We start from the raw sequence: 13202 nt of genomic DNA, 5'->3' as shown, positions 1-13202 counted from the left end.
GCGGGCCTGCACGAGGCGGGGGCGTGGCGGGCGGCGCGCCGTACCCCCCTCCGGCGGCGGCGCGATGGTGCGGGCCGGCCGGGGAGTTGTGAGCTCTGGGTTTGAACCGGCCAACTTCTCCAGCGGTCGGGGGCGAGCGCCAGGGCGGCGGCGAGGGCGAGTGAGTGCGGCCGGGTGGGGCGGCGGCCAGGCACCCCGGCCGCTCGGGATTGGGCCTCCGATCTGGCCCCGGCAACCCAGGGGAGGGTCCCCCTGGCGAAAGCGGGACGGGGTGCCCTGGGAGCCTCCGACCCAGCTAGGGTACCGAGCCCGGGCCAGTCTGGAGGCGGGCGAGTCCGCCCAGGCTGCCGAGATTTGCCGCGGGCGCGCTTGCCGGGGGCGCGAGCGAGGGCCTCTGCGGGTTCCAGCGACCCCTCCCCCCAGGCGCCCACTCCCCTACCCTCCCACCAAAGGGGGCTTCTCCGCTCCACATGTCATCTCCTTCCTCCTCCTGGCCATCTTTTCGCCTCTCTCTTCTGGCAGGATCTCCAACGCCTGTATGGTAGCTTCCGGAGCCAGATGCCCTCCGGGCCAGCTCCCCCAGTGGGGCTCCGGGGAGCTCTCGCCCCGCCCCCTTCGGCGCGGGGGCCCCAGGGAGGGGCGGAGCAGCCCTTCCTTAGGGAATGCAAACCTTCCCACTGGGTGCCCGGGCCCTGCCGGGTGGCTGGGCCTCTGCAAACACGCCGCCCTGCGGGGAGCGCGGTGGGAAAAAGCTCCTCCCAGGTCCCGCTCCCCTGCACGCACGGCCCTCACACGCTGCTCTCTTTTCCTGGTTTCCACCCGCGCCAGGTGATGCGCAGAGCTGAAACCATGGTCCATCAGGTGCTCTACCGGGCGCTGGTCTCCACCAAGTGGCTGGCGGAGTCGGTTCGGGCTGGCAAGCTGGGGCCTGGCCTGCGGGTGCTGGACGCGTCCTGGTACTCGCCGGGCACCCGCGAGGCCCGCAAGGAGTACCTAGAGCGCCATGTGCCCGGCGCCTCCTTCTTTGATATGGAGGAGTGCCGGGACGCGGCGTCGCCCTACGAGATGATGCTGCCCAGCGAGGCCGACTTCGCCCACTACGTGGGCCGCCTGGGCATCAGCAACCAGACCCACGTGGTGGTTTACGATGGTGACCACCTGGGCTCCTTCTATGCGCCGCGGGTCTGGTGGATGTTCCGTGTGTTCGGCCACCGCACCGTGTCGGTGCTCAACGGCGGCTTCCGGAACTGGCTGAAGGAGGGCCACCCGGTGACATCTGAGCCCTCACGCCCAGAGCCGGCTAACTTCGAAGCCACACTGGACCGCTCCCTGCTCAAGACCTACGAGCAGGTGCTGGAGAACCTTGAGTCTAAGAGGTTCCAGTTGGTGGATGCCCGGTCCCAAGGACGGTACCTGGGCACCGAGCCAGAGCCAGATGCAGTAGGTACGTGTCCTGCTGGGTGGGTGATCCCTGGGTGGGGGTGGGGGGGTACTGCCCAATGAAATGATGGAGAGCAGGGATGTCAGGGACCCTCTCCCAGCTTTTGCGTTCAGTTCTCCCATACGTGGGCCCCAGTCTGCATCTGTGAAATGAGAGAATAGAGCCAAAACCAAAAGCTTTGGACCTACATACGTGTTCCCATAGCCACGTGCTAACTAGCGACCTGGTATCCGCATGGGGTGGCATCAGCAGAGGTGACTGGTGACATCTCCACCCACGTCCCTGCCCAGGCACTCCTCCCCCACATGCCCAAAAGTATGCCCATGAGCCAACACGTGCATCTCTGTGCAAAGCTCCCAAGGACACCTAGCTTGTTGGGGCCGCTCCGGTTCCCCGGAAACCCCCACGGACATCAACCCTGCCCTTCCCGCAGCACCCCCTCCCTCCTTCCAGCCCTCCCGGACCCCCTGACCTTTCCAAAGAGCTGCAGCCTGTTTGCAGAGCTATTAAGAGTAGCTGCCATTTCGTGCTGAGTAGTTCACATTGCATTATCTCATCCTGTCCTTCATCCGAGAAGGCCTAATATCCCCATTTTAGAGAGGGGGAAACTGAGAAGTGAGGACATTAAGTTACTGGCTCTGTTAAATGGCAGAGTCGGGAATTCCGCCCAGTGCCGACTGGTTTGAAACCAGTGCTCTAAGCCAGGCATCCACAGGGAGGTGGCTCGCGAATCCTCTGCTGCGGACAAAGGGCAGGCCTGGGGGGTTCTACATTGCTGGAGGTGGGGGAGTCTCAGGAGAGGACATGCTGAGTTCTAGAACCTCCTAACAGAGAACCATAGCAGTCTCACCATCACCCTGCTAGGTTTCCTCCGGCCCCTGCCTGGGCACCTCTGGTGGCCGGGACCTCACTGCTTTGGGGGTCTCTGGTGGCCCCGGCTGGCCTGAGCCCTCAGAATGGTCGGCACCTCCTGGCTCTGGGCTCTGTCCTCGGGCAGGGTCTGCAGACTCTTAACTCCCGTGCAACATTTTTCCTAATTTTCTGTGCCTCTGAGGGGAGAGGACTCTGTGACAACAGTTTCGGACACTCTCCGGGCTGGAGGTCCTGAAAGATCACCTCATGGGACAGAGGGGAGACTGAGGCACACAGAGGCAGGGGCAGGTCAAGGCCACATGGCCAGTTAGTGGCAAAGTCCTGGACTTCTTCCAGGTCCCATGTACACCCCCCCCCCCCCCCCCCTTGCTCTCTGAAGGTCTGGAGTTGAAGATGCAGAGACTTCTGGCCCGGCCCTTCCAGCAGCCCCACCCTTGCCTCAGTTTCACACGTCTTGTCTCCTTAGAACTTTCAGTGCCCCTTGGGAGATGAATGGTAGAGTTGATTCCCTTGCTGCCTCGGGGCTTGCCCTGAAGCAAGCTGGAAATAAGCGAAGAGGTGTCAGATCCAATCTCCTCACTCCCATTTTAGAGATGAGGACACTGAGGCTCAGAGGAGAGTCCCTCCCCATTCTCCCTCCTCCCACCGCCTCCAGATCCCAGGGAGCAAGGATCCACAGGAGAGGTCAGCCCCCCCCTGTGTGGGGGGGATCTCAATCCGCTGTCTTGGCCTCTCTGGGTTCCCTCGTTATAAAATGAAAAGAGGAAAGCCCAGCCCTCCCCACCTGGCTGGAAGGGTATTTTGAGAAGGGGGAGGAGCTCTGCAAAGCCCTGGGCCACCCAGAAAGCATGGAGTGGCACTCCCCTCCCTCATTCCCTAAGAGGCGTTGCTGGCCTCCCAGGCAACATAGTTTGGGGGCACAAAGGCATATGAGGCTCCCTGAGTTCACGGTCCCCAGCTTGGGGTGGGCTCAGGGAGGCAGCCCGTGAGCTCCGGGGTCCAGATGCAACACCCAGAAGGAGGGTCCTGAAGCAGGAGCTGGGAGCAGCGCCTTGAGACACCCCATGAGCTTGCATCATACCCTATGCAGCCTCGCGAGTCCTTGGCCTCTGAACCCTTCCCTCCTTAATGAAAGGAATGGGCTCACCTTATAGAGCGCCGGGGAAAGCCAGCGAAGGAGGGGACGGTCGATCCAGCCCAGTTATCTTCATAAACCTTGAGGGCAGTGAGGGTGAAGAGGGTATCGACCCCCTAGTAGGCATTTTTATCAGCCCAGTGTTTCATACATGTTCTCTCCTGGTGGAAGGTGGGGGTTAGGACTGATCCCAGTTTACAGGTGGGAAAGGGAGAAGTGGGTTCTCTAAGGAGGCAGAGTGGCCAAGGTTTGACCCCAGTCTGCAGGCCTCAGGGTGGAGCTGTTTCCCAAGGCCACTGCTGTGTCAACAAACAGGGACTGGGGGAGAGGGGAGGCCGGGGGAGGGGAAGTCACAGCCTCACGGTATAGTGTTGCTTCATGGGATCCTGTGTTAGTTCACAGCCTCCTCAGGAGCTGGGAGCCTCCCACCCACCCCCCGGGGTAATCTGAAACCTACCCCCAGATGCAGAGGGCAGGGCAAAGCCTAAGAAAGATCAGGCCACTTCAGATGGGTAGGTAGCCGTTTTCATAAGCAGGGGAACTTACTTACAAGGCTTGTCTTGGGTGGCCGGCCGCAAGACGGGTAGATTTCCGCACCCGCCTGCCAAATCTTGAAAGTTTATACAGAGGCATTAACTGGGTTGAGTCACATACACACGGTCCAGCTGGGTCTCGACACCGCATCGCTATCTCAATGCCATGTCCTTGGAGCGGCCTCTGGGAGCCGGGAAGTCAAGCAGAACGCACATCCCAAGGCCGGGAGGGGGAGAGGCATCTCTAGCTGTCCCAGTCCAGCTCATGGGTCAACTGGTGCTCTCCATGACCTCCCCCGACTTTCTACCCCTCACATCAGCTCTCACCACCTCACACGCATGCCCCCTCTTCTGCACTGTGCCCTGAGGCGTCAGCAAGGGGTTTCACGGGGCCTGGTGGTGGCTCCTTTGGAGGCTATGCGGCTGCATTGGAGGCAGGCGCCATAGCGACAATACACAGGCACATGCAAGAGAAAATACGGAATTAAGACAATGAATCCCCAAGTCAGGGATGGCATTTTCCATCAAGAGCGCCGTCATCTGAACCATTGGTTTATTAAGTCCCCTGGGCTGGGGTTCAGATAATTCAGGGCATTTACTTGTATTCTCACGTGATGCAGTGAAGGTGATGCCTAATAGACTCACCAGATATGAACACACAGCATTCTGTCTGGATGATGGCCTCCTTTTAAGGCAGCGCCACCGTCTAAGTCCATCCTGTTTCGGGGGGTAGCTTTTCTCGTTAAAGACGTTTCAGGGTTCAGCAAGGACAGGTTTTGGTGACTATCATTCAAGGCTCGCTGGTTGAATTTAGTAAGGGCTGGTGCGTGTGCTAGAACATCCGCCAGGATGGGGAGCGAGACAGCAGCCCAGTGATGTACCATCAGGAAATGACATGTGCCCACCTGGCCTCAAGGAGACAGAGATTGTCAGCTTTAGGACCTCTGTCTGGTTGTGCGCACCACGTGTAGGGGACGGGGGCGGGGGGGGGGGGGGGACAGCGCTTTCAGGTGGGAGGAGAGAGCATGCATAAGTAGGGGAGGGGGAGAGAGAATCCCAAGCAAGTCTGGCCCTGTTAGCATGGAACCCGATGGGGGCCGGGCTCGAGCTCGTGAACCATGAGATCATCACCTGAGCCGAAATCAAGAGCTGGCTACTCAACTGACTGAGCCACCCAGGCGCCCCTCTGTTGTCCCCTTTTGCAGTATGACCCCCAATCACTGTTTGGTTGATGAGGGTGTCTAAACATGGCATTTCGTTTCTCTAATACCCTAATGGTGGCAGCCTGGTTTGGTGATCGGGGAAAGCTTGGGCTAGGCCAGACACGGTGTCTACACAAAGCAAGCATAGCGAAAACCTGCACTGAGGGAGAGAGGAGGCAATATACCCAATTTGCCCCTCTGTCGTCAATGGGGGAATTCTCGTGATGACCCCAGGCCCCTTTGCCAGTCACCTTGGGTGCTGCTTACAATACACGGGGCATGCTGTTGGTGGATTAACCAAATCACTGTATTTCAGGGGCAATCGAGCATCCTTGGCAATAGGCCAGCCTTCCCCGGGCACGCTGGCGGCCGCTCTCTCCATGCATCCGATCTGCTGTATCTGCCGAAGGTTGTACCCGGGCTAGGGCCTCAGTCTCCTGATTGCCAGGCGGGTGTCAGTGCCTCGTGAGCCGGGATATGGAGAAGGGGAGGACTGCCTCAGACTCTTGCAGGCGAGCCCAAATATTCCCTCATATGCCCTGACCCCATGAGGGCCCACTCATGGTCATCCACCCCTCCGCAACCCCAGTAGGGTTGATCCCTTTAAAATAGGCCAGCTGTCCGTGCAAAAAGGGCAAAAGTCCAGGGTGCAGGGGGGGACTCTCCGCCCTCTGAGTTCAGCCCACTGGCTGCCGTGGCTTACTCCTCCCCGAGAGTCTCCATCCGGAGGAGCCCTGTGCACCCACTGCCAGGAGCTGGTGCTCTGTGGGGGTGACCAGAGGTTTGCCCCCTTTCCAGAGCTGCGACTAAAATCCTAGGGGGCCTCTCTCTGTAATTAATTCTCATTCAGGTCAGTGGTACGATCTTAGTTATCAGAAACCTCTATTTCTCCGTCTTTTCCATGAATCTCCCCGAAGGTGGAACACCTGAGGGGGACGGAACGCTTTTGCAAAAGCATCCGAAGTGAAGCAGTAAATCTGGGTAAGAGTTCATGCTAATGCAATTGACAAGGGGGTTCGGTTATTTTGGGGGTATATATTTTAAAGTAATAACCATCCTACTTGGCTTCCCATGTAATTTAACATGGGAAATGAGTCTAATTAGTTTCATACTTCTCTTTTACAAGGAGGAAAAAAACCCAAGTCTTTTGAGATGGTCCAGGAAAATCCCCAAGTTAGTTCAGGGTAGGTAAGGTTTCATTGCGAATTTGACTTAGGGGAGTTTTGCCTAAAATATCAAAAGGTTTTATTTATTTATTTATATCAGGTTGTAGATTTATATAGAACAGTTTTAGATTCGCAGAAAGAATTGCAAAGAAAGGACAGTTCCCATATACCCCCACACCCAGTTTCCCGTGTTATTAACGTCTTATATTAATTAGTATGGTGCATTTGTTGTAGTTAATGACTATAGGTACAGTACATCCATTCACTTAATATAAAAAAAAATGTCAGAGCCAAGAGAATTCTAAGGAGACAGGAAGATGAAATATAATGTGGTCTCCTAGACGGGGTCCTGGAACAGAAAAGGCATTTCATAAAAAGTAAGGAAATGTGAATAAAATAGAGACTTCAGTCAAAAGGTTTTAAAATACACGGTCGCATAGGATCGCGGGTCGTCGTGAAACAATATTCAGTTATCCACTTAACCAAAATGACAATTAAAGGCCTCAAAGGCAAGTATAGAAATTGCATGCTTGTAGAAAAACAAAAACAAAAACAGAAACAAAACTAAAAACCAAAAACATAGCTCTTTTAATAGGGAAGACTCTGCTTTTTTCTTAAGTAATCAAAGACCTGATCAAGACTATATGAAGTATAGGAAATTATTATTTTATTATTTTTTAAATGTTTATTTTTGAGAGAGAGAGAGAGAGAGAGAGAGAGAGAGAGGCAGAGCAGGGGAGGGGCAGAGAAAGAGGGAGACACAGAATCCAAAGCAGGCGCCAGGCTCTGAGCTGTCCGCGTAGACCCCGACGCAGGGCTCGAACTCATGAACTGTGAGATCATGACTTGAGCCGAAGTCGGACACTTCACCAACTCAGCTACCCAGATGCCCTGAAATTATTTCGATAAAACACAGTATCTTTGTTTGACCATCCCGTCAAGAACGGACTGATAGTTCAAGAAACTGTTATCCTTTATGGCGGTGAGAGCAAATGAAATTTCAATTTCACCTAAGTGCACTTTGATATATAGCTTATTTTTAAGCTGATTAAATAGAGCTCTTGTACAAATTAATTTTGGTAATACCTTCAGAAGGTAGAAAAACATGTATACTTAGCCCATATCCATAGACATATGTAAACGTAGAAACAGACAGAGACCCTGCAACTTAGCCTTTGATGAGTAATCTTAGGAAGGCTGTGGGCCAGGCTTTGGACGAGGGAACTTCTAGAGCAATCTGTACGCTTCCCCTCGCCCTCCCCCAGATTTTTTCCTTCAGTCTCTGTGGATAGCGTTTTGGTTAACTCCTGGGGTGTTTACGTATCAAAGACGTGATAAAATTTGCAACTGTGACTTTCCAGAGAAAGAATGTGGATTATCCCCCAGGTTTGGGGGCAATTGCTATTTATTTATTTATTTATTTATTTATTTATTTAAAAATGCTTATTTCTCTATTTTTGAGAGAGAGAGAGCAAGCAGGGGAGGGGCCGGGAGAGAGGGAGAGAGAGAATCCCAAGCAGGCTCCGTGCTGTCAGCACAGAGCCAGACGTGGGGCTTGAACTCATGAACCTGGAGATCGTGACCTGAGCCGAAGTCAAGAGTCAGACGCTTAACCGACTGAGCCACCCAGGCGCCCCACAACTGCTATTTAAGATTCTGCTTTGCATTCGGGGTGGGAAGGCATGGGGGCATTTCCACTTTCTCCTCCACCGCAACATCCTCGATTCTGGTCGCTTGCTCAAGGATTCCCCTCTCAGCGCCCTAATCAGGCTTTGTCACAGGCTCCTGAATCTCAATCCACAGCATCTCGTGCCTTCCTCACCTTGCACAAGGGCACGCTAACACCTCCGACGGACTGCCCTGCTCTCCCACCTTGGCTGCCGGCCCCGAAGCCGGCAGGGTAGGAGACGTCCGCTCGTCCTTCTCAAACCTCAGCTCTTCCCACTTTCCAACTTGACTTTCAGCCTCTAGCTGGGCCTCAGTGTCCGGACGAACTGGCCGCAGTGGAGGCCAGCGCACTGTGACAGCCATCCGTTTCATTTCTCTGCGCATAGCCCCTCAAGCGAGCGCATTAAGGCAGCAGGTGTTTTCGGGACCTCCCTGTACCCGTGCCGAGGTCCGCGGGTACCCAACGTTTGGGCCACCCCCTCCCCCCATAGAGGTCACGGCCCAACGTAGGGTCGCCCCCGCCGATGCCTCTTTCCCATTGCCTTTTCCCAAGGCCCCTTTCTTCAGTTTCCTGGCCGGGTCCCGGGGTAATCCGAAACCAGCCCCAGATGCAGAGAGCAGGGGGAGACTGAAGAAAGGGGCAGACGGCTCCAGATATGTGGGTGGCAGGTTTAAGAAGCAAGGGAACTTACTTACAAGGCTTGTCTTGACCGGCGGCAAGATGAGTAGATTTCTGCATGCACCTGCCAAGCCTTAAAAGTTTATACGGAGGCCTTGACTGGGTTGAGTCCCATACACGTCATGCAGCTGGTCTCAACGCCACATGACTATCTCCAGGCCATGTCTTTGGGGCAGCTTCTGGGAGCAGGGAAAGGAGGCAGAATGCACATTCCCAGCACAGGGGTGGGGACGAGGGGCGTCCGAGGGCCAGGGTCCAGCTCGTGGGGCAACCAGCGGTCACACCCTCTCGATGGCCTCCCCCAGTGACTGGCCTCCTCCTGGCCAAAGGTGGAACCCACAGTCCCAGGCCTCTGAGCAGCTGAGGAATATGAGGGGTCATCTCATCTTTCCCCCTGCCTCCTCTCCCTTTCCTAGAAAGGTTCAGGGTGGTCCAAGAACACAGGTTTTTAGGGTCGGACACGCCTGACTCCACAGGCCTGTGTGTCCTGAGGTAAGCCACCTCACCTCTCTGAGCCTGGGCTCCCCATCATCTCCTGGCTTTGTGAGGATTCGGGAAGTTCTGGAGCGAACCCACTGCCTGACGCCTGGGGCCAGAGGTGTCGGCCTGGCGGCAGGCCCGCTGGGGGGAGGAAAGCCACGGGCCTGCAGTGGAAGCTAGGCTGAGGAGAAAAGGCCCCTGCTTCTGGGTCCTTCTGCCGGCTGTTCTCCAAGGCTCTCTGGGCTGGGTTCGTCCCGGCCCTTGCCATGCACAGGCGGTCAGCACCTGCTCATTTAAATTCCTCGGACAGGCCCTGAGCCCTCGCTGGCAGAGACGAGGGGGACCCCCGCCTCCTGGGGCTGGCCCAGTTTGGGAAGCCAGAGTCACGGAACCCCCCAGACTTCTCTACTCCCAAGAGGTGCCTTTTATGCAACCAAGAAAGCAGGGGCGCTGTTGGCATCGGGGACCAGAGGAAAGAAACAAGACGGCATTCAGAACTCCACAGACACTCGCGCTTTGAAATACACTTCCATTCAGCCCACTGCCTGGATGCCCAGAGATTTCTAAGTTGGATTTCTTGGCACGGGAGGCCCTTGAAGCCAACAGATCCATTGGCTTCTCCCTGGTAGGGGCGGCAGGCGGCCAGCCTCCGATGAAAATTTCCAGACGAAGAGATAAAATTCCCACAGGAAAGACTCCCCGGAATGTATAAGTGGAGACCTCTGTGCGGTCAAAGGAACCCCTGACTCATGCCGGTGAATTTTTGGAATCTTCTTTGGCTTCAGGGGATGGGGGTTGGGGCATTGCTGGCATGACTGTGCACCTACTGTGTGCCCGGGGTCACTAGGGGCTTCTGCCTACAGTGGCTAATCTTCCCCATAGGCCTGTGACGTAGGCGGGGTTATCTCTCCATTTCACGGGTGGGGAGGCTGAGGCTTAGGGATGCAGGGCCTCCTGGCTGCACCCTGCCCCAGTGTGTGTCTTCCTCCAGTCCCCTCCCTCCCCCTGCTGCCCACCTTGGTCCTGCTCTGTCCCACGGTCCAGGGTAAGGGGGTGGGGTGGGGGATTTTGGAGGAAAGGGAGCTCCAAGAGGCGCCCAGACCTGCCTTGGGCCCCGCTCCCAGCATCCAAAGACTGCCAGGGTGTGGGGTGCTTGAGGAAGAGAGGAGTGACCTTTGGCACGCTAAGGGTGGGACCAAGGCCTCCGCCCAGACCCCTTTGCCCCACTTGCTGGCTATTCTGAAACCACATTTGGTCTCAGACTCACTGGGAGGGGAGACTCTTCCGGAAGGGACCTCGACCAGCTCAAACCTCCCACTCTGCTCCTAGCCAAGCCTCTCAGGGTTGCTAGGACGGCCTTGCAGGGACCACCCCTCGCTGTCCTCACCTGCCCCCAAGGGAGGCGGTGAGGTGGCGAGAGCATCGGCCTCTGAGGGTGGGTGGGCCGGCCTCAGTAGTCGGGGCCTTACCCCTGACAACAGCCCCTGCCCGTGAGTACTCTCATTCCCGTTCAAGCCCTGGGGGAAACTGGGGCCCAGAGAAGTGACACTTAAGGGGGTCACCCTGCTGGTAAGTGGCAGAGCTGGGGTTCAAGTGTACGTCTAGCACCAGGTCACATGTGCTTCCCACACCGGTGCTTAACGGGAACCTCAGGGGACCCGGTGGAACCCCGGGTCTGCCTTCGCCTCTCTGTGTGGCCTCAGCTGAGCCATTGCGCGTGGCCAAGCCTCAGCGTATTCATCTGTAAGATGGAGCGACATTACGTGTAACGAATCACGGGGTTATCCGTTTAGCGTCTGTCTTCCCCGCCTGGCTGTGATCTCCCCGAGAGCCGGCCCATCTCTCCCACCGCTGTGTTCTTCGCCATCAGCACGGCTCGTAGCGTTCGCTTCTCAGCGACCCTACGAGACAGCTGTGTGCCATTGGGCCCATTTTACAGACGAGCAAACCGATTCAGAGAAGTGAAGCGTTGTCCGAGGTAAAACGGTAGTGTAAAGGTTGGTGAGCGGCAGAGGTGAGACTCACCCCTGTCCCCTCAAGCAGGTATGACTTCGGACATCCCTGCTTCAAGGCAGGGTTTGGGGGGAGAGTGCCCTTTGGCTTCTGTCTCAAGCATTGCCTGTAGGTTGGGCCGGGAGGAAGTTGAGCTCCAAGAAGAGCAAAGGCCTTACGTTCCTTCGTGTAGCTCCTATCCTTATAGCCTCCGCGGGTTTCGGCCCCCAGGCCGCCCTTAACCCTGTCCTTCCCCCCCTTTGCCTTCTGCTGCGCCCAGGACTGGATCCGGGCCACATCCGAGGCTCAGTCAACATGCCGTTCGTGGACTTCTTGACCAAGGACGGCTTCGAGAAGAGCCCAGAGGAGCTGCGTGCTCTGTTCGAGGCCAAGAAGGTGAATCTGGCCCAGCCCCTCATTGCCACCTGCCGGAAGGGAGTCACCGCCTGCCACATTGCCCTGGCCGCCTACCTCTGCGGCAAGCCCGACGTGGCCGTCTACGACGGCTCCTGGTTCGAGTGGTTCCACCGGGCCCCCCCGGAGACCCGCGTGTCCCAGTGGCAGCGCGGGAAGGCCTGAGCGGTGGGCCTCCTCAGTGGCCAGAAGCTCCCGTCTGTTCAGTGACCGAAGTCTGACACACAGCGCGTCCCTCGTCGGCAAAGGAGACCGACTAGGTTTGAGAACTGCCGGGCAAAGCTCTCCTTTCCTCCCAGACACTGGAATAAACCGCTTTTTCTGAGGAGCCGTGTTTGCCTGCCTCTCTCTGGCTTCCACCCCGGCCCCCTATGCCCGTCTCCTCCGGACTCCCTAGAGCCCATCGGGGCAAGAAACCTCCCGAGCAGCCCCTAGCTGGGGAGGCCGCCCTGAGGGTGCCACTCTATTATTTAGTTCTGGCAGAAGAAGTCGCCTGTTGTCTCCCATGTCCGGTGGAGCACGCGGGGACCCACTGGGAAGGGGCCCCAGGAGGTGGAGAGAAGTGAAAGCAAGGACAGCCGGGCACCCGCCCCCTCCCCTTCCCGGTGTAGGCCCAGCCCTCCGGGGGGTGGGGGTAAGAATGGTGGAGGGGGCATCTGGCCTTCCAAAGAAGGGATCGAATGGGCGTCACACAACACAGGCCCTGGGGCCTCTCAGAGGAGGCGATGCTCAGCGGCGCCTGGGTGGCTCAGTGGGTTGAGCGTCCGACTTTGGCTCAGGTTATGATCTCACGGTTTGTGAGTTCGAGTCCCGCGTCGGGCTCTGTGCGGACGGCTCGGAGCCTGGAGCCTGCCTCCGATTCTGTGTCTCCCTCTCTCTCTGCCCCTCCCCTGCTGACGCTAGTAAATACACATAAAAAAATTAAAAGAATAATCAGACTTGCTGAACGAGGGGGGCACAGGCCACCCCCACAAGGTCAACCGGTAGCCCCCTTGGCGTCTGAGCCCCCTCTTGGAAAAGTGAAAGAAAACCCTGTGGTCCTTTTGACTAAAGGCGGTTTCAGCGCACCCACACAGAGGAAATCAAGTCGCAAGACTGATTACTTCCAGATCCCAGCCATGGGTGGGGTGGGGGCGGTGATGAGCCAGGGGAAGGGCGGTCCTCTGTCCCAGGTCCTGCGTGGGCAGGAGAGACGGAGCAGGGCAGCGAGTTCCCATTAACTCACAGGGTGGTTGGGGCAGAGGGTCCTCACTTTTCACGGGCTCAGCTCTAAGTGGTTATTTCAATATGTGCCCCGGGAAAGGCAAAGGCGGAATTTGACACGGGAATCCTAAGCTCAGGTCCTTATCTAAATGTCCAGACTCGGGCTGTGAGGAGGGCTGTCATATTGTCAGCTGTCTTACTGTCTTGGTAGTGCCTCAGGGTGGCTGTTTCCTCCTTCCTTCCTTCCTTCCTTCCTTCCTTCCTTCCTTCCCTTCTTCCTTTCTTCCTTTCTCTCTTCCTTCCCTCTCTTTCTTTCTTTCTTTCTTTTTTTCTTTCTTTCTTTCAAAGTAGGCTTCATACCCAGTGCAGAGCCCAGCGTGGGGCTTGAACTCACAACCCTGAGATCAGGACCTGAG

At 56.8% G+C, this 13202-nt stretch overlaps 1 protein-coding gene across 2 annotated transcripts; it reads left to right on the top strand.

Moving 5' to 3' along the window:
* The first annotated feature begins 38 nt into the window (after positions 1-38).
* Positions 39-11911, top strand: TST (thiosulfate sulfurtransferase). Of its 2 annotated transcripts, XM_043562482.1 has the most exons (3): positions 39-160; positions 829-1444; positions 11450-11911. In XM_043562482.1, exons 1-3 carry the CDS (start codon positions 65-67, stop codon positions 11746-11748), a joined length of 1011 nt encoding a protein of 336 aa, XP_043418417.1. In that variant the 5' UTR covers positions 39-64; the 3' UTR covers positions 11749-11911. The 2 variants fall into 2 exon arrangements, with proteins under 2 accessions (XP_043418417.1, XP_043418416.1); XM_043562481.1 differs by having other exon boundaries at positions 118-1444.
* Positions 11912-13202: the final 1291 nt, after the last annotated feature.

This window comes from Prionailurus bengalensis, chromosome B4, assembly GCF_016509475.1.
Source record: "Prionailurus bengalensis isolate Pbe53 chromosome B4, Fcat_Pben_1.1_paternal_pri, whole genome shotgun sequence".
Taxonomy (NCBI): Eukaryota; Metazoa; Chordata; class Mammalia; order Carnivora; family Felidae; genus Prionailurus; species Prionailurus bengalensis.
The sequence above is the reverse complement of the archived record's forward strand: the minus strand, read 5'-3'. Positions and strand labels throughout refer to the sequence as shown.

What these genes read in the sequence shown, in the direction of transcription:
- TST (XM_043562481.1), top strand. Translation starts at nt 559, where the DNA reads ATGCCCTCCGGGCCAGCTCCCCCAGTGGGGCTCCGGGGAGCTCTCGCC. An exon ending in GCCAGAGCCAGATGCAGTAG is followed by an intron (nt 1,445 to 11,449) that starts GTACGTGTCCTG and finishes TGCTGCGCCCAG; the next exon opens with GACTGGATCCGGGCCACATC.